General features: G+C 41.3%; 1 protein-coding gene across 2 annotated transcripts in view; it reads right to left on the reverse strand.

Moving 5' to 3' along the window:
• Window positions 1–19485, reverse strand: part of cltcl1 (clathrin, heavy chain-like 1) — a 28094-nt gene that overhangs the window by 1602 nt on the left and 7007 nt on the right. The window contains exons 2-31 of one of the 2 annotated variants that reach the window (XM_072387571.1): window positions 17001–17208; window positions 15340–15608; window positions 14762–14923; window positions 14432–14545; window positions 14170–14343; window positions 13715–13912; window positions 13241–13441; window positions 12924–13076; window positions 12585–12707; window positions 11967–12104; window positions 11491–11655; window positions 11155–11335; window positions 10835–10998; window positions 10607–10732; window positions 10377–10519; window positions 8621–8855; window positions 8419–8541; window positions 8186–8331; window positions 7920–8103; window positions 7378–7570; window positions 7140–7297; window positions 6772–6936; window positions 5884–6159; window positions 5106–5255; window positions 4871–5002; window positions 4653–4763; window positions 4293–4463; window positions 3846–4067; window positions 3501–3527; window positions 898–973 (exon numbers count right to left, since the gene is read on the reverse strand). In XM_072387571.1, coding sequence (XP_072243672.1) covers window positions 898–973; window positions 3501–3527; window positions 3846–4067; window positions 4293–4463; window positions 4653–4763; window positions 4871–5002; window positions 5106–5255; window positions 5884–6159; window positions 6772–6936; window positions 7140–7297; window positions 7378–7570; window positions 7920–8103; window positions 8186–8331; window positions 8419–8541; window positions 8621–8855; window positions 10377–10519; window positions 10607–10732; window positions 10835–10998; window positions 11155–11335; window positions 11491–11655; window positions 11967–12104; window positions 12585–12707; window positions 12924–13076; window positions 13241–13441; window positions 13715–13912; window positions 14170–14343; window positions 14432–14545; window positions 14762–14923; window positions 15340–15608; window positions 17001–17208 — 4888 coding nt within the window. The remainder of the gene's footprint in view (window positions 1–897; window positions 974–3500; window positions 3528–3845; window positions 4068–4292; window positions 4464–4652; window positions 4764–4870; window positions 5003–5105; window positions 5256–5883; window positions 6160–6771; window positions 6937–7139; window positions 7298–7377; window positions 7571–7919; window positions 8104–8185; window positions 8332–8418; window positions 8542–8620; window positions 8856–10376; window positions 10520–10606; window positions 10733–10834; window positions 10999–11154; window positions 11336–11490; window positions 11656–11966; window positions 12105–12584; window positions 12708–12923; window positions 13077–13240; window positions 13442–13714; window positions 13913–14169; window positions 14344–14431; window positions 14546–14761; window positions 14924–15339; window positions 15609–17000; window positions 17209–19485) is intronic. The other variant, XM_072387572.1, reaches the window with a different exon arrangement.

The following is a 19485-nucleotide window of genomic DNA, read 5'->3' on the forward strand; positions in this document are numbered from 1 at the left end:
AGACACTTCAACAGTCTCCACTGCAGGAGCTCTGGCAGGTACGACAGTGTAAACATTCACAGGAACGGCCTCTGATCAACACTTTGAGCCTCTCTGCTTACGATGATGTTTGAGAGGGCAGCAGTCAGCTGATTTTAGTCTCATTTCTGATTGACTGTACATGACTAAAAAGTGGCAAATGAAAAAAAACTATGTTACTGAAAGATTCAATTTGGTATCTTTAATGTAAGATTTTCATCAAGAGATTGTGATTTTTTTGATAAGAAAAAAATAAATAATTCTAAAAGTTGTAATGCAATTTGTATTTAGTAACTGACAACATATTAGAGTTGGTACTCAGTCAGTGAGCTGTACCAGCAGGCATCCGTGTACAACATGTCGAAGGAGTATTCAGCCTTAAACATGCCCAAAAGTTCCTGCAGTGCACTACAGCCTGAAATTTGGTGCTGAAACCAAGTGGCGTGAACAGACTTAATGATCTCTCGGCTTTATCCTACTTTTTTTTTTTCCTTTTATAAAACACATGACAAAAATAACGACAGGACAAAAACTCTAAAAGTTACTCTAACACTTACTACAGGTGTGTCAACATTCAACAATGCAATGCTATTACAAAATATTAAATGAACAGAAATTGAAAAGATAGAAAAACTTTTTTTCTCTTTTAGATTTAAAACAAAAGCAATAAACATGACTATGTTGTATATGTTGTTTCGGGCAGGAAAAATGAAAACGTCTAACAAAAACAAATAGACAGATTAGATCAATCGTCTTCATACAAGCAGTGCACATCCAGTTAATGTTTAACTTGAAAGCCAACAACAGGTCTTTAGCCTTACTCGATATGGGTGAAATTAATTTCCTTCATTCTGAAACCACAACTGTCTGTACACCTACCGAACACCATCGGCGGAGGCTCCGTCACCTCGTCCTCGGTTTTCCTTTGGCTTTCCGCCTCCTCCAGTTTGTCCACCTGAGGGCAGCGGAGACAAGAGGATGGATCAGACATCGCCCGCTGACACACAGATCAGACCCACAGACGGTCTAAGTTCCTACATTGTAGGTAATCTGCAGAAACCAAAGCATTGTCCTTTACTTTCCCCGCTCACCAAAAAACTACTTACTTCAAAAATAAAGAAAGACTTTTGCAGGGTATCTACAATGTAGTCATCACAGTGGTGTACCAGCTTTTTTTACATGTATTTTTTTTTTCTTTTTTAGCAGTAAGAGAGTCTAAACTGTACGTGCAGCCACACTAAAGCTCATTTTAGAAATTGGGGGGGGGGGGGGGGGGCATTTCTAAAATAAAAAACTACAAACAATTCTTCACAGTGCAGCTATTATCTAAGACAAGATGACATGCATGTCCGGTGAGAAATTTCAAAACAGCTTCCAGTATAAAGGTTAAGTCAATAATTAAAGGGTCAGTTCACTGAAATGACAACAAAATAACGGTATCTAATCATGCAGATGGAGATTGCTGAGACTCCTACTATTGCAGCAGTTCAACAAAGTGGAATTCAAATGTGATACATGCTGTACAGCATTGAAAAATGACTGAAAAACTCAAAAGCAATATCTCTTTCCAGATAAAAAAAAATGCCCTTGGACAGTTTAATAGTCATAAAAAAAATAATTTCCTCTAAAAATGGCTGCAATAACAAAGAAGAGAACAGAGACTTTTAAATTTGGAAAGATGTTGTTTCTTACATCATTTTCTGATCATTTTGTGCACCTGAGTGCGCATAAGTGACATAGGCTACATGATTACATCGTGACTAGATACCAGGGGGTGATTTGTACGTGGTGTGAATTGACCCTTTAAAAGGTAGTATTAAAGTAGGTATCAAGGTTAAGAAATATATTCTATATTGAGTGGAGGAGAGGCTTCACAGTACATGCCTATATGCTAATGCTCCATTTGCACCAAGTCTTGTATCAGTAAATGCACAGCTTTCACATGCATTCCATCCATGACAGTGAGCAGGCTCTTCTGACAGATTTCTCATTAAGGGTCTTTCATCTTGCTCGACTAAATCAGGCTGCGTGTCAGAGGCTCACAGGCCCAGTTCATCCTAGCCAGGCATTTAGCGTTCGCAAAGTGACCTAATCATAGCACCATTTCTCCTCATTTTCAAGTGCAAAAAAATAATCAGGCATTGTGCTTCAAATGTGGAGAAGGCTTCATAAACAAAGGTTTCTGATGCAACTAAAATTGTCGTTAACAGTGGTGCAGCTACATCAGTGTGGATCTCTGTTGAGCTGCAGTAACAGGACTGAAGAATAAATAGTTCTGATGAAAAGGTGAAAAGCATTTTTCTGTTAAAATAAATAATGTGTAGTGGGAAATGAGGGGGAAATTACCTCTGAAAGGCACATTTGAAATGAACTTTCTAGAAAATTGACAATTGAGATTAAATAAAGTGAAGGAACTCTTGCAGAGAAAGAAAAAAAAAAACAACTCATATCCATTAGGTTAGTGTTGACGCCCTGCGCTGATCCAACAGTTAAACACTAAAAATGGTCGACCTGCAGTTAGAAACATGGGGATGCATCCACCTACAGTGGCTCATTCCCTTACTTCTCTTCATTAAGAAGCTTTCAAGAGAATTAGCCAAGTGGAAATATATATTTTTTATGTTATACAATAAAAAAAAATAAAGATTTTACAAATGCCAATTAACACTAGATGCAGCCCCATGACAGGAGTTAGAAGGCGAGAGGCATCTGTTAGGTCAACACAGATTAAACCTGATCAGGAAGAAAAAAATATTCTGAACAGGCTTTTGCTCCAGACATCATCACAGAGTCAGGAATTCTCAACTGCTTTAAAACTACTACTTTAATGCTTCATATAACTCCTAGATTATGTAAAGCAGTAGTCTTTTCAATCAACAATCAAAAGGAAGCTGCCATGATTTTTTCCATTTAAATCAAATACCATCTTCCCGTAATACTGCCTTTGACTTCCAAAACAACAGCAATTTATACTGTTAACAGAGAGCTGTTATATTCCTTTCAATTTTGGCTTTTGAAGCACTGATCTTTTCAGGAAAAAATGTATCCTCAAATAAGAACGATGTTTTGTGTAAAAAGCAATTTCAGAATACAAAAAGCAGGGCTCTCTTTCCACATTTAGCCTGTTGCTTTTCGCATTTGCACATCCATAAACAGCAGAGCTTCTCTGGCAATTTAATTTATTCATGATTCATTTATTCATTTCCGCTTCTCAATGACTGAAAAACCAACATCTGAAAATTAAAATGAGCTTTCACAGGTGGATAGTTTCAAATCGGTTTCCAGCAGATTAACTCAAAATGTGTCGATGGAGTGGAACAAAAGCCTGCATACTACCACTACTACAGCTCTCTGGGACCAGAGCTTGTTAGGCCGTATTCAGTCTACAGTCCATGCTAGGTTCCCACATCAGAAACCTAAGACATAAGTTACAACAAAAACAAACAGACAGAACAGAGAGAAATAAAAAGAGGGCCAGAGACCATCACCTTCGCTGCAAACTCATCAACCTGGAAAAGAACCCAAAGAGATGACCGTATGTGACCTCGCATGTCTACAGGTCAGCAGTGTAGGAGAGTACAATGACCACTGATAGATGCACTTAACAGCCATTACTGTCTACCTTCTCATCTCAGAGCATCACAATGACCCATTTCTTAATGCCTCCAGATATTTTAATACTACCATCACTAATCCACCCATTACCTGCAACTTTAAGTACACAATAAAAATGCCTGAAAATGAATTTCTTTTAAAATATTTCAAATCTATCCTTCCATTAGCGAAAAAGGTAAAAACAAGCTTTCGTGCTGCTCTATATTTCCAACCTTTGTGAGGTACTCTCTCATGACTTGGATGAAGTACGGCATGGCAAAATCCATGATGTTGTGCCTCCAGGCCAGCTCCAGCACTACGTCGGGGTGCAGGAGGTCGTAGGAGGCGAATAGGCAGGCGGCAAAGCACTCCTTCCTGCCCTCCTCAAGGAACCACTGGAGCAGAGTTTCTGCCAATTCAGCATCCTTGGACTCTGCAGCATACAGCATGGCATCCTGGGAAAAATGGAAATGTAGATGATTTAAATAACTCTACATGAGAAACATAAAAAGCTTTCATGTTTTTTTTTTAGATTTGATTCCAAAAACTTTTTGCAGCGATATGCTGCAAAGAAAAAACGAGCAGTGCCACCTACTGGAACAGGAAGGCACTTCACACTTTTAAGGAGCTTAAGCTTCTCGATTCCTTTCCAATATAGCCACTGCAGCTTTTTCATTTACCTTGTAGAGTTTGTCCTTCTTGCACAGCTCCACGCTCTGTCTCCAGCGGTTGTTTCCCTTGTACAGATAAGCAGCAATACGCCTAAACTCAATCAGTTCATGTTTCTCTAACCTCTGAGCCAAGCCGATGGTGTCAAAGTTGTCATACGCATCAATAGATGCTCTCAGGCCCTGCAGGCAAACATACACATTTAAGATTCAGAAACAGCACTACCCACGAATCAAACCTTCAAAATATCTGTTCTAAGAGTTTTAACTGGTCAATTTGACTATTTAAAACATGTTCAGAAAAGCTGAAACAAACAGTGGTTACTGGTACTAAAGTTAATGTGTTTAACATTTTTGCAGTAATACACAAACCTGGTAGTCTTCTTCTTCTGTCAGCAGGTTGTTGAGAGCTTCATTGACAGATTTATTGTTGTGATTCTGGACAGACCTCAAATAAGGTTTGACCAACTTCAGCTGGTTCATCTGGTGAAGCAAAAACAATCCAAGTCACGTCATAGCAGTAAGCTGAGCAGTCTACGTAGAAAATAACCATATTCAACGTACTTATCAAAGAGAAGGACTTCGGTTACCTTGCTAAAAAAGCTGACAGCTCTGCTGTGGTCCAGCCGAGGAGACAAAATGATCAGCAGGTCATTTAGTAGGAGGGGTTTGTATTCCAGGTAGAAGGAAAGAGATTTATAGTACAACTCCACATTGGCAACCTGATGGGAAAAAGAAAAACACGTAAAGATAATTACAATTTGCAAAAAGGAAAAAGGCATAAATAAAGGCACAATCAGGTCGGTCAAAAATCCTTGCGTCTACCTTGGCGATGATATCTTTGAACAGCCCTTCCTTCCATGCATCTGTTGCATGATTCATCATAGTGATGGCAGCGTTGTCGTACTCCTCATATTTATCATAGAGGAAAACCAGTTCTGCCCATAAGTGAGACTGTTCGGCTGCACGAAGGACCTGGTAAACACAAAAATGGATTTGCTATATTTATACAACTGAAGTATGTCCCTATGCATTAACATCACAGACAAACCCAAACTAACTAATCAAGAACAAATATGACAACATATTCTTTTTCACTATTCAGATCAAATAAATGATTTAAAAATATATTTCATTCTCATTTTCTAATATTCCTATATCAATATGCTCTTTTGAGTTAAAAAAAAAAAAAAAGGCCACAAATATTTGTAAGCTTTCAGAAATCAAATGGTCTTCTTTTCAAAATTCCTCAGCACAGATTCTTGGTTGTATTATTTGGTTTTGAAATGAATGTACAAGGATTACAGGTCAAACAACTGCCTAACACTGGTAGGATTCATTATTGCAAGTTATTATTACTGCAGTTATTGTAAAATTATGTCACAACGGGGCCAGAGGTAACGGACAAATCAGAAAATCAAGGAAAAGGCATTCCTCATAGAGCGCTGATTGGAAGCAGAAATCTTACAACAAATCAAAGCCATTTGCAGCAAAGATGCAACCTCCTTATGTGCAATGAACTCTTTGATTTTCTGCAGACAACTGAACTGATCTGAAAAACACAGAACAAAGCCTTCAGCACAGACAAACACGGGCCACCTACCTTTGGGATGTTGACTCTGGACCAGAAGAGCTCCAGGTGCTCCCTCATCTTCTGAGGTTTGAACTTTGAGTAGAGGATGGCAAGCTCAGTGAACATACCCATGTGGGCTCGCTCCAGACCCAGCGCAGCCTCCAGCAGAGCAATGAGCTCTTCAAAGTAGCCACGGTCCTGGTAGTAGCTGATCAGGTCCTCCAGCTCATCGGCATGGATCACAATGTGAAGGCCACAGATCTGAGCCAGCCTGAATTCCTCACCATCCACACACGCAAAACAAACCTGTAGACACCAAGCAGAAAGGAACGTGGCTAAAACCTTTTGGGTTTTTCACTCTGAGTCTTTGGCTCTGGAACTGTTTTGAATTGCAGTTGTGGGTCAAACCAAGTGGCAGAGTGGCCCTCTCCAAATCTGCCACAACTGAAACATTGAATCTCTCGCCTCCGCTACACGTCTAATGCCTTAAATGACTGAATGACCAAATTGTGTTTTGTTCTCTTGTCTCACTGGGCTGCTGTTGTTTGTATTAGTTATGTGGCCTGTCCTCTAATTTTTGTCGCTGTTGATGTGTGCAACTGCTGCTTTATTTTATGACATAACTATTAGCAGTTTCTATTTTTACTGGCCTCATTCAATCAAAGAGGACAAACTTAAATGCAAATGTTTGCAGACCGGTTACTTCATAAGAGAATTATATATATATATAAAGCCTTATTGATGGATAATATATCTGCGTCCATCGTGTAAAGTTGGAACCAAAAAAAAAAAAAAAAAAAATACAAACAACTGTGGTTCACATATTTTGACTTAATCTGATAAAAGCTGATATAAAAAAAAAAGAATCTCAATAAATAATTGAACACTTGCTGAGAATGTGGTTTGAGTGTCAGTTACCTCCTTCCACGTTCGTGTGCTGTTGGCTTTCCTGGCACTGTCCACAGCTGCCTGGTACTCTCCGAGGTGGACTAATGTAGACGCGAGCCGAGCAAAGTTGGAAACGTTGTTGTACAGCAGTTTGGCTGCTTCATACATACCTTCCTCATAACATCTATCGCCCACCTGAGAATGGAAATGAAAAAATAAAATAAAACTTGCTGCAGCTTCATAGTTCTTCATCCCATTAATAGGCATTAGAAAGCGTTCTAAAACACTAACTAATGTTTGATAACAGCCAAAGTCATGGAATTGACGGAACTAAAACCTCAATTTCTCAGCCTCTAGAAGCCAAACTCACCACAGCACAGACGGGATGTTGTTCTTACCTGTTGTATGTGAGCATTGTTTGGCCCACTGACAAACTCTTCCAGCTCAGCCAGGCGGTTCGTTTTAGCTAAAGCAAAGATCAGCTCCGTCTCCACGTACGACTCTCTGGCTTTTTTTCGAGCCATCTGCAGGAACTTCACCAAGTCCTCCCAGTTATCTACGAAATGCACACAAACATGTGACATCAGCGCAGCTCAAACACACAGACGAGACATGTGCAGCAAGGCAAAGGCTTACCGTTCTTGCTGGCTGCGTTGACCACCTCCATGTATGCAGACGGGTCGACGGCTTTGATATAGGAATCGATGGCCTCTTTGACCAGTTCTCTTTGCAGCTGAGCTCTGGCTAACTGGCTCCACACTGCAGGCTCATTACAACGCTCTGCAAACTCATAAGCACGATCCAAGTTCCCTATGTGCTCTATCAATACCTGCAAAAATGAAGATAGTTGCACGATATGAGCTGACCGAGGGTCTCATAATGAGGTCAAACACAAAGACTGACAGCATGTCTCAACAGTTGTGATTTACAGTTCATTTTCAGCAGTGATCACAACAGCGACTGAGAGACATAGAAATACAACCTAATAATACTTATACTCAGCACTGGCAATTTAATTAGTGTGTTGTAGATAACTTAATCAAGGAAAAGGCAACTTTTACTAAACTGAGAAATGTCACGTATAAAACAATTCTCCGACTTCTGCTGAAACTGAGCCCAAGCACTGACTGTAGCCATTGAAACTTGATCATTGGTGCAGCGTGTGCGATTTATTTGACCTGTATGGCCGAGGTGTTAACATCAAACTTCTTGAAAATGGCAAACGCCTCTTCAAACAGCTCATTGCTGATGGCAATGTTTGCAATATCAGGAGCATCGTAGTTGTCGAGCCTGTTGATGTACTCCATCACACGTGTGCGGTCTGCTTTGATGGCCGTTAAAATCAGCAGATTCTGGAGGTTTCTGCAGGGAAAGGAAGTAAATTACTAAAAGACAGCAAGTATCATAGTAACATTATGAAGAACAAGCGGTGAGTCTGAGGCACCTGTGTTCACTGAAGACTGAGTTATCGAGCACAATCTTCTCCAGCAGCTCAATCAGCTCGTTGGGTAAGTCTGCAGTCATGAAGGCCTTGACTGTGACCGACACCTCCTCTGGGTCCTGGGTCTCTGACAGAGCTGTCTGCACCACCTGAGAAGAGATCAAAACAAAAGTTACAGGTAGTAAAACAGCTCTCGTTCTTGGTCACTTCAGGAGCAGAGCGGGAGGTAAGCGAACCTGGTCGATGAGTTGCCTTTTGTAAGGGTTGTTTTCTTCTAAGACATTCGCCCAAAGCTCGGGATCTTTCCGTCGCACCAGATATCGGGCCTCACTTTTGAACAACGAGTTCTCATTGCACACCTGAGAGGAAAAAATATCAAGCAGTTAAAAAGGGCTCTAAATTAGTTTTTCTAAATTCCGTGCCACGTCATCGACGCACCTTGATGAGCTCAAGGTCACACTGTCCTCTCTCATAAGCCACACAAGCCAGGTGGGGGTCCCTCTTCTCACAGTAGCGTCCGACCACGGCGCTGTCGTAGAACGGGTTCTCCTTCAGGAAACGCTCCGGCGTGTTGTTGCTGTCAATGTAGATCTTGGCCAGCGCGTTGTGGGTCGCTGGCTCCTCGCATCCTTCGTGTATACGAGACTCCAGCCATGGCAACAGAAGTTTCAGCCTGATAAAATATTGGAGAAAAACTCTTTTTACGGCGGTCCTGAGGTGACAAAATGCATTATTTCAGAATATCCAACTCATAATAGCAAAACAGCGCAGAGCATTACACAAAAAACTATTTGCTTAGCGATGTGTTCTGTGAAATTATTTTTGTTTCGTTAGATGTTTCTGTTTTCTTTTACATTTTCTGACATGTCTTTGTATTGGTGAGTTTTTTGTTTTTTAAAGTTATCTTTTTTTTTTTTAAATGTTTTTTGATGTTGTGTTCTGTGAAATGATTTTTTTTTTTTTTTTTTTTTTTAAAAAAAAAGCTTTTTGTTTTGAATTTTAAAAATATTGTCATCTCAATTTTTCATGTGCATGTTTTGTTTTTGAAAGTGTATGGTTTTGTAGTTATGTTTTGTTTTGCTCAATTTAAACATCAGCTGCAATAACTTGAAAAACTGAACTTTAGAGAAAGGCAATTAATTCCACATCGGTGGCTTATTGTAGCCTGACGATTATTGGTCACAAAACTAGATGGCAGTGTTGTGCAGCCAGCACAGTCCAAGCTTTCGGGTTTACATGTTCTCACATTCTTATTTGTTGATACAGAAAAGGGAACATCTTATCTGTCTCGCATCACTGAGGCATCCATGAAGGATGTTTTCTGAAAACTGTTCCTCTGGGAAGCATAGACAGAATCACCACTGGAAGATTCTTGTGTGTTAAAATCAAATCATTTACCTCAGTCTCAGAAATTCACAAACTGCTGAGCATCCACAGAAAAAAAGAGAAATATAGCAACCAACATAGTTCTTCATATGCATTTCAACAGCTTCTTTTTGTATCAACGTATTTGATTTAAAAAGGTCAGATGGCATTAAAACCAAATTATGCGAATCCCCTAAAGAGTTTTCTTAGGTTAATGTTTAATTTAAACTCTGTGGCTTGTGACTTGTCAACCTTTAGTTGGCCCATTCTTTCCTTACTGTACTGTAATCTACTGTAAGAGGTAGTTATGGTTTAATATTGAGAACATCTACTTTGTGCTGCTTAAGAATCTCTGGCACATTAGGGCATGGACACCAGATGTCTAGCGTGTCCTGTGGTGTCTGACATTTAGACACACTGCAACAGATCGTTTGGCTCTTGCTGGATGCTTGATGGAGCTTCTGTGGAAGCTCTGTTTTAGAGCATCACACAAACACTTGATAGGATTAGGATCTGGTGAGTTTGGAGGCCATGTTAATGTTTGGCCCGTTACTCGAACAGTTCCTGATCAGTTTGTGCAATGTAGAGGTGCTAGGGGAGGCTATACTGTTCCAATGGACAAGTGTGTTCGATCTAAAATTTGATGCCTGTGGTTGCGTATCAAAGCAGCATCCACATTAATGATAGAACATATGGTTTTGTAGTAGAATGCCAACATGTAAAAACACACTCAATGTCAGTGGTTTAAACGGTGACTCATGTAAAGTCGCATAGACGCAGCTCTGCAAGATGACAATAATTGGTGCATTCATTGATCACTTGGCCTTACCTGTTCCTTTTCTCCACCTCCTCGACCAGCTCATCAGTGGAAAACTGACCTCGGACCACCATGATCAGGTTCTTAATAACATCCTCAGCACAATCTACATCCAACAAACCACCGATCACCACTGGCAAGCGGCTGGGGTTCACCTGAGAACAACAAATTGAGAATGCAGCTCAGTTGAAGAAGGACAACTATTAGATCGAAACCAGTTTCAGAAGAAGTGTTTATCTTACTTTCTGAACGTAGATTTCTATGTACTTCTGCAGACTGTTGCGGTAGAGGTAGAGCACCAGGTCATGGACAAAGTCAAAGCGATCACACACAATAATAAGAGGAAGCTGGTCAGTTAGCTTAGCCTCCTGTTGAAAGCAGAAACATGACATTCATTTATGATCAATTGCATGCAGGAAATCTTTACACAAGGAAAAGAAATCATAACACACATCAGGGTGTCTTCATACCTTTAGGAAGTTTTTGACCCTCTCTGGGTCATAGCAGTTGCTTTCTCTACAGATTCTTTCCACCTCTTTGATCTGGCCTGTCTTGCAGGCCGCCTGGATGTACTTAAAGTGAACATCGGGCTCTTGGCTGAAATTCACGATCGACCCAAGGAAATAAAACAAGCCTTGAAAAGAGATTGCAGGGGAAGAAAAAACACAAAGATTAGTTAGATCTCTTAGGAGCCAAAACCTGCAAAAGCAGAGGGACACAAATCACAATATTTAACACGGACATTGATTTTTATCCATCAACACCAAAGTAGGACCACCGCCAGACTTACCCTCATAACTCTTGAAGGATTCAAAGAGCTCCACTAATGCCTGAGTTCCCAGCTGCTCGTGATACTTGGATGCTACCTGAACACACAGCTGCAGGTTTTGCCTGATGTTGGCTGACAGCATGGCCCTCAAACACTCCAAAGAGTCTTCTACTGACAAGGCGCCGAAAAAGTTCACCAGCCACTAAATGAAAAAAAACGAGAGAAGAAACAGAAAATGAGCAGAAAGTGAGACAGGAAACAATTTCAACGAGTAAGAGAAGGAAGCTGTAGCTTTGAATTACATTTACAAATATAATCTAAACAAAAAGTAGCATGAAAACGCTTCCAGAGGCATACCTCAGGGTTGAGCAGATGCGTGTGCACCACAGCTCGTTTGATATCATACAGGTCGGAGTAGTGTTCAAGAGCTCTCTGGAGCAATCCTGCCTTCTCACACAGCTGAGCGACATGAGCACGGTCATAGTGTGTGAACATCTGGTTCCCCAGGATGGCATCTGCAACCTTAAAATGTTCATGAGCACACAATCATGTTTAAATTTACAGTTACTGTTTCATTCTGCACCCATGTGAAGCAGTCCTACAGCAGCTCTGTGGCTGTTGACACTCAGTTAGTGCTGTTGACTGTAAGCACCCAGATGCTGGTCTCTATTTTGCTTTATATAATGCGGTCCACACCCACTTTGGCTCTTCTAACTTTGGTGCAAATAGCATTGCCGGCCACTGACACCTCAGTGTAAATTGCATTTGCCTTAATATTATCAAAAGTGTTTGTTTTGTGCAATCAAGGGAGGATTATAAATTAGAGAGTTTACCTGGGGTGCATGTATCAGGTTCATCTCAAGCAGACGTGTCTGTAAGTGACCTTCTGCGGGGCGGTTGTTCTTTAAAGCATCCAACAGGAAGGAGGTGCATTGCTGGATCAAGCTGCCCTCCATGAAAACATCGACAATCTACCAAAGAGCAATTTAAAAGGAGAAGTTAAAAGAAACAAAAAAAGTTAGGAAAATCAGAGGTTTTTTTCCTACCACATGTGAAGCGGGATTTGAGTCAGCAAGCAAGGTCACACATTGTTAAACACCACAGACGTGGTAGCCAGATGTTTTTCTTTTTCATATTTAATGACATCTGTGGAGGCAACAACTAAGATGAAACAGAGGTCTTAATTTCCACCGTTTATCCTCTGCTGTCTGAAACAGAGCAGAGGGATGATGTGGCTTTAAATGAAGGAAGGAGTCACTGACTCAGTGAATTCCTGGCATTGCTCGCACATCTGGAATAACACAGATGAAGGCTCCCACACTGGGCACTTTGTGTGTTTGCATGCGTGTGCAATGATAAACACGCAGATGTATTTTATAGGACGGCACACAGAGGATTATGGGTGTTTTCAGTAAGTGAAGGGGTGCTGGGGGTGCTGATGCGTGTGTAACCTGGTTGATGTTGGCCAGCGGCTCCTCGTCTTGGACCAGCATCTGGGCAAACTGGAGTCCCTGGTCTGGATTCACCCGCATCACATTTCTCAGCAGAAACACCCAGTCTGGAGTGTAGCTGACCTGTTAAAAGACAGAAAAAAAGAAGAAAAAAAAAGACACGAAGGGTGAAAATGCAACTCTCTTTGCAGCTCTTAAAATAATTCTACATATAAAACAATGAAAAACAAATACAGAGAGGGTGAGTTTAAAAATCCAGATACATCATAAATATGAATTCATTTTCCATACGCAATCAATTATTGGAATTTAAAAGTGATGTTGGAGGTCTATGGTTACCTTTTTAGCATACAACACGATCTTCTGGAACTGCCCAGTCTCTGCAAAGCACTGAATAACCTTGTTGGGGACGTTAGCCCTGAGGTAAACACTGAGAGCGAGTGTTGGGTCAGACGCCTTCACCAGGTCTCCCAGCTCTTCTGAGCACTCCAGCTGTAAGACAAAAAGTAGAGTAGAAATTACGAGGACAAATCAGAAAACTATAATATATAGCTACACATATATTTACATTCAGAAATTTAGCAAATAATCAATTGACAAGAAGCATCCCCAAGGTCCAACAAAGCTGCATTCTTGTTCTTATGCTACCGCCCTACCTTGTCCTCCTTCAGCCATTTCTCCAGTAGTTGCTTGCGGCCCTGCTGTAAAACAGGCCTGCACAACTCCAGAGACTCAAACTTGTTGAGCTGGCCCTGGTCCAAAAGAATACCAAAGTACTGCAAGAGCGGAGAGGCCTGACCCGGCTGGGCTGGGACACTCTGGAACTTGCGGATGGTTTCAGCCGTTCGCAGGATACCCTGAGGCGGGAGTCACACAATGGAAGAATTATTGGTGGAGGAAAGGAAAAAAAAAAACAGGAAAAAATTAGTTATTTTGAAGAATTACATGGTTGTTGCTGTAAAGCCACATGGAACAGGTTTCTCAGTGAATCACACAAAGGGTATCATATGTAGTTTATAAGTCATCACGGAAAAATATTCCACAAACTGACAAGTCAGCGCATAACGCACAGTAGTATAAGCAAAGACTTTTTGCCAGCACACCTGCTAATGAATTACAGACTGGCATACCTTGGGTGCTGATGCAGCAACCTTTGCAGCCTCTGAATAACTTCCCTGGGCAAACAGAGTGTTGAACTTCCTGGCAAAAAGCTCCTCAGCTCCAGCGAGATTTGACCTCACAGCCATCCGCAAGGCCAGATCAGGGTTCTGCAGGACGTTTGTGGCGTAGTTGACAATGTTTTCCTCTTCAACACACACCGACAAGACCTGCAAGAAGAAGAAGAAACTATCGCATAAATACTGCTCAGTTAATTAGTGAGGTAAAGCAGCCATGAAAGGAAGTACACCTATTTAGGGCACTTTCTTTTCAGACAGCCTGCCACGCACAACTCAATTCAGTATTCAGTTCATCAACTTTCATGAAAATCTATTCGGAAGTCATCCTGAACATCAAAAGTTGATCTTATACCGATGTTATGCTGAAAGCCTATCAACAAAATACTCATCTCCTGCTTGTTTCTCACCTGTCCCTTCTTGTTAACACCAATGATCCCAGAGGTGGCCTCATGAGGGGCAGTTACAAAAATGGTCTCTGCACTGATTCGGTTCATGTAGATGCACACTCCAGACTCCAGGTCGTACAGGTGAATGTAACCGTACTTTGTGATCAAATAAATCACACCGTGCTTACTGCCAATCTAAGGAGGATGATCAGAGAGAATTTAGGCATTAAGCAGCCCCATGTCATGCACCAGAAACTGATGGGTGGCAGAAGCAGCTCCTAACCTGCATAGCTACAGGAAAGTCTGTCTGGGCCTCTGGTGGGAAGAACACATCCACTGCTTTCTTAGCAAATGGCTGGTTTCCTGCAGCTGGCTGACCAACTTCAATAATGTGCAACTGGAAGAAGAAATTCCACAGAATAAATTCCCCAAGTAAAGCAATTTTTACCGTAAAAATCATTCATTGACTATTGGTGTCAACATTTAAAGATCTTTTGTAAGATTTCAGCTTAATTACCATTTCATGCAATTTAAAGCCGTTTGTTCGTGGGGGGGGGGGGGGGGGGGGGGGTCTTAATTCACACTGATAAAATGACAAACAAATGGTTCTTACCTTTCCTCCAGCCTGTGAGCGAACAGCAAAGCAGAAGAGGGTTGAAGGTTTGGCATTTCCCTCCACTTTGAACTCCCCAAAGGCAGCAGCGTGGCCCTCAATGGGCTGGGACACTTTCCTGTCAACAGAATACAGCTGCATCGCCCCAACAACGCGGTTTTGCTGCAGGGAACAATAAGAGTCGATGTATTTTCAGATCAGAGATGGCTCCGTGAAAGATTAGTTCAGCAAAGTTTTACAGAGGAGCTATATTTCATATAGCTCGTCTTATTTGAGTAAGCAATACTGATTGGACAGTTCGCTTTGTATATTTGGAAAAGTTCTACATTTTGGGAAAAATGCTTCCCAAAACACGTGCTTTTTAGTGATTTAGAAAATCTTCTTAGTAAGTTTGACACTGCAGGCAGTGGACAGAGGGAGAAAAAGGTGTGATAAATTTATCTCAGCCTGGGCTTTTCATTCAACGAGGCTGCAGCCTAGGGATCAGAGAGAAATTCCTTTCAAACATGTTCCTGCCATGTACTCTTCTGTTTTATGAGTCATGAGTAAACATGTCCATGTGTGCGAGTTGTTCATACCTGTGCAGAAATCCCTATCAGCAGTAACCACTTCTGTTGCTCATCAGTTCTGTAGTTAATGATCTGACATCCCACCAGACTGGCATGCCGATCAAAAACTTTCGCTGGCTGGGAATCCCCCTCCATGCTCCAGTGGTAGACTGCTGTATCCGTCACCAGGGCAACGGTGTTTACAGATATCCACTTCCAGAACATGACCTCCTCAGTCATGGTGTGAGCCTTCATCTTACTCTTCATCTCAATGTTGAAGATCTGCAACGTCTTGGCAGCTGAAGGAAGGTAAGCAAACAAGAGGGGAGAAGTGAGACAAAAAGGCCGCGAGACGTCGACAGTCTGGAGATGGTGCAGCTAATATCTTATCAAATGGTGAGAGTAACACACGCTTAATACTACTCTCCACTCTGTTGAAGAAACAGGTGATGTTTCTATCATAAATACCTCAGAACCTGGCCAAATAAAAATGTCTGAATGGCCTGATGTGTTTTAAATACAGCAGAAGTACTACTCCTAACACAATAACCTACCTCCTACATTTACACCTGGATCTAACTGATATCAAGCTACAGAGATCAGATGGCAGCTTTGAGAGAGGTCATAATGGCTAGTCGTGGCTGAGCTATAATAATGTTCTTGTGCTTTAGAATATCACTGCTAGTCCTAAATGTGACCTATAATGTCTTCCACTTACCAATAAACCCCTGACAAAACAAACACGTGAGGTAATGCAAACTTCCATTAGCACACACAAGCTTTAGGATACATTAATGGCTTTCCTTATATGGTGCAAGGAAAGATCTGAACATCAATATGGCTGCTCACACAGGCGTGCAAAGACCCACACAGTGCCTCAGCTCTTTTCACTGTGTAATATCTGATGATGCATACCACACATACACCCTACCAGCATACAACAAATCATGCTAACACATGTGTAGTTCTCATAAAAGGAGGGTATATGGCAGCAGGTGAGGTCAGAGCAGAGGCTGAGGTAGTCAACGTTCCAAACAACTACCGTGATTCATTAGTGGTAAAAGTAGCTCTGCATATTTTAGAGGGATGTGGGGGAGGCTTTTATGAGAGAGGCATGGCTACTGTATCATCACAACAGAGGGTTAGACGGCCAGACAGACAGAAAGCAACTTACCGTCTGAGAAATGACAGAAAGCAAGGGAGAAAAAGCAAAGTGTCAATCGAGTAAGAAGGAGAAGACAAAGACAGACCACAGGGAAAGGGCAAAGAGGGGTGTGTTATTCTCAGAGGAAGGGGAGAGGAGGGAGAGAGAAAGTATTATAGGCAAATCATCCTTATCAGCATTTGTGTTTGTGCTTTAAGGGCAAGACCCAGTGACAGACAATCAATCAACAACACCAGTTTAGTACAGTGAGGGAATAGATGGTAGTGCAATTTACATGTTTAAAGCACTGACAGAGCAAAAATCTGCGAAATCTGCGAAATCTGTTCAAGCTAAAGATGAATAAACAGTTTGGACGCCATGCAAACTCTATTCTGGGTTTTTAAACAACAATAATAGCCTCAACATTTGGCTTAAGGCCATATTCCCAAAAAACAAACTATTTTTTCTCTCAACTACACAGCATTTCTCATCTCTCAGCCAAAGATGTGGTCGGTTGCATGTGTGGCTACGTGCGTCACCACATTACCTTTTAAGGCGATGACCTTGCTGGTGGGGTTCATGATCGCACTGTCAGCAGAGATCGGCCTCCTTATTGGGTTTGTGGGATCCGACATGTCCACAATCACCACCTGGTTCTGCTCACCCACCTTCTCCCTAATGCAGATGAACTTGTCTGACTCCATGGTCAGATAGCTGAAGCCAATGTTGGCTGGGTTCACACCCAGGTTCTGCAACTGAAAATCAGAAAAAAGATAATGAGATCAGCTATGCCCACTTCATCTCGTAGGCAGTCGTAGGGGTCTGGAGTCCAAGGCAGCTGACAGACTGTGGGGAAGCAACAAGATTTTAGGATTTGGAAGCTTTCAAATCTTTCTTAGCTCTCTGAGTTGTGTTTACCAGCCACATGTGCGTAGCCTTTGGTTGGGGGTACACAGGTGTATAGAAAGCAAATGACTTGGATGAATTTAGCTGAAATAGATCCTCTAAACTATCACCCATCTCAATTTGCTTTTTTAATTTCTCAGCAGTGAAAGAATGATCGGTGCAAAGAACAGGAAGTTGGCTTAAATAACCAACATCTAAAGCCAAACCAAAAGGACTAAGTTCAACAATTTGACAATTATGTTCCGGACAGAGTCAAAATAACTGAACAAATGCACTTTTATTTCGGTACAGTAAACAGGAAGCTGGGACCAAGCGCAGCTAATTTAGCTTAGCATAAAGAGAGAACGCACGAGGAAGCAGCTGCTGTTGCCCGTTTCTGAGTGATGGTATCCAAACGGACCAGCACATCTGAAGTTCAGACTCAAAAGTTACACCTACTGTTTAATCAAGTGGTTACAGACGCTTTACAGGAGACTTTCATGTTGTCATACATATAAACCTTTAAAATCATCCATGTCTAAAGATCTTAAGACTGCAGTGAGTCACCGCTTATTATCATCCATTCCATAACTGTTTGTGCTAAAAAAATTTTTAAAAAACTATTGGTTTAGCCCAATAACCTTGCAGTGCATCCTTCCAAACTTTATAATAGATGTGAACGGGCCATGTACAATTTAGTCGAGCTATGACTATAGTTTGGCTGGTTTTTTTTAAATTGGGCTACTCTCCTCGCCACAGTACATAAGCACAGCAAGGGAATCCCATTTACTGATCTATCAAACTCCACTTTTTCTGGCTGTCTTGGACCAAAATTATACAAACAATGGAGCCGGTGGCAAATTAGTATCCTGTCAATTGATGCGTTGGATAACTTTACAACTGTTTATTTTGTACATGTTTTACAATTTCACAAAAGAGATGCACGCCATTCTTTGTGAATACTGTCTGTTTGTGCCAACTTCTTCTGGTTCAAAGACACCAAACCTACACATGACGGAGTAATTTGACTTGCAACATCATTATCTGTGTGTGACAAATCTGATCCAGTACAATCTCAATTGGACTAACAAATGTAAATGTGTTTTAGAAGCCTGGTTTAGTGATACGGTTGTAAATCTGACTGCCTCAGACTGGTAGCGTCCTACACCGCCATCTCTAAGATACCAGAGTAGGATCAAGACAGAAGACAGATTCAAGACAGAACCCAAAGACATCATAGGACACTTAATGCCATTATAAAAAGATTTTTTTTTAAAAGAACAAGAAATAAAAATAATAAAAAGGGGAAAGGAGACATTTGGCTTCCAGTGGGGAAAAAAAAAAAAGGGCCAAAGGAAGATCTAAACAGAGCTTTGATTAAAATAGCAGCGGGTGAGCTCCAGTTTTCCAGGAATATTCTCACAGGTTGTTTTTCCAGAAACGAGTTCTGATGGCACGCAGAGCCAGAGAACAAGCGTGGGCATTCAGCAGACAACAGGATGTCAACTCAGCAGAGCTTTATTTTACACTCTTATTATGGCTGCAAATAATTCACTGAAGGAACTCTAAGAACCATGATTGAAGGAGGGAGTGTTTTGGGTTTTTTTTTAAACTTGCAATGCCAACATCGTTACCTTCACCAGACCTTATTCTACTGAAACAATGCAAAGCTATGAAATCAAATCTATACTATAATCCAGCTACGAAATCCATGGCGACAAAGAACGGGAACAAATTAGAAGATTTCAATAAAACAATGTCAGTGAAGAAGAGTCACAAAACGTGTCTTTAGCAGAGCAAACTGGAGCTGCTGAAGAGAGAAACCATTGCGCACATTGTGTCAAACTAACTGCAGACTGAGAGGACAGAGCAAAACATGCACTCCATCTGATGTCTGAACTGACTGCATTATGCAGTCTGAGGCAAGCAGAAAGGAATCCTCATGCTCATCACAAGGACCGTACTATCTCTCAGTTGGCTGGTGGAGCAGGACTACAAATCATGACTGCCGAGTCTTTTAAGTCAAGCTTTCCTCAAAACAGGAAGGACCTACGCTCAGCAGTGAAGGATTAAACAGACGACTCCAATAAAAATCTGCTTTGAAGCAAGTTCTCTTATCATAACCAATAAATTGCATTTTCACATTT

This window comes from Leuresthes tenuis, unplaced genomic scaffold (genome assembly GCF_036924035.1).
Source record: "Leuresthes tenuis unplaced genomic scaffold, fLeuTen1.0.hap1 SCAF_6, whole genome shotgun sequence".
NCBI classification, from domain to species: domain Eukaryota; kingdom Metazoa; phylum Chordata; class Actinopteri; order Atheriniformes; family Atherinopsidae; genus Leuresthes; species Leuresthes tenuis.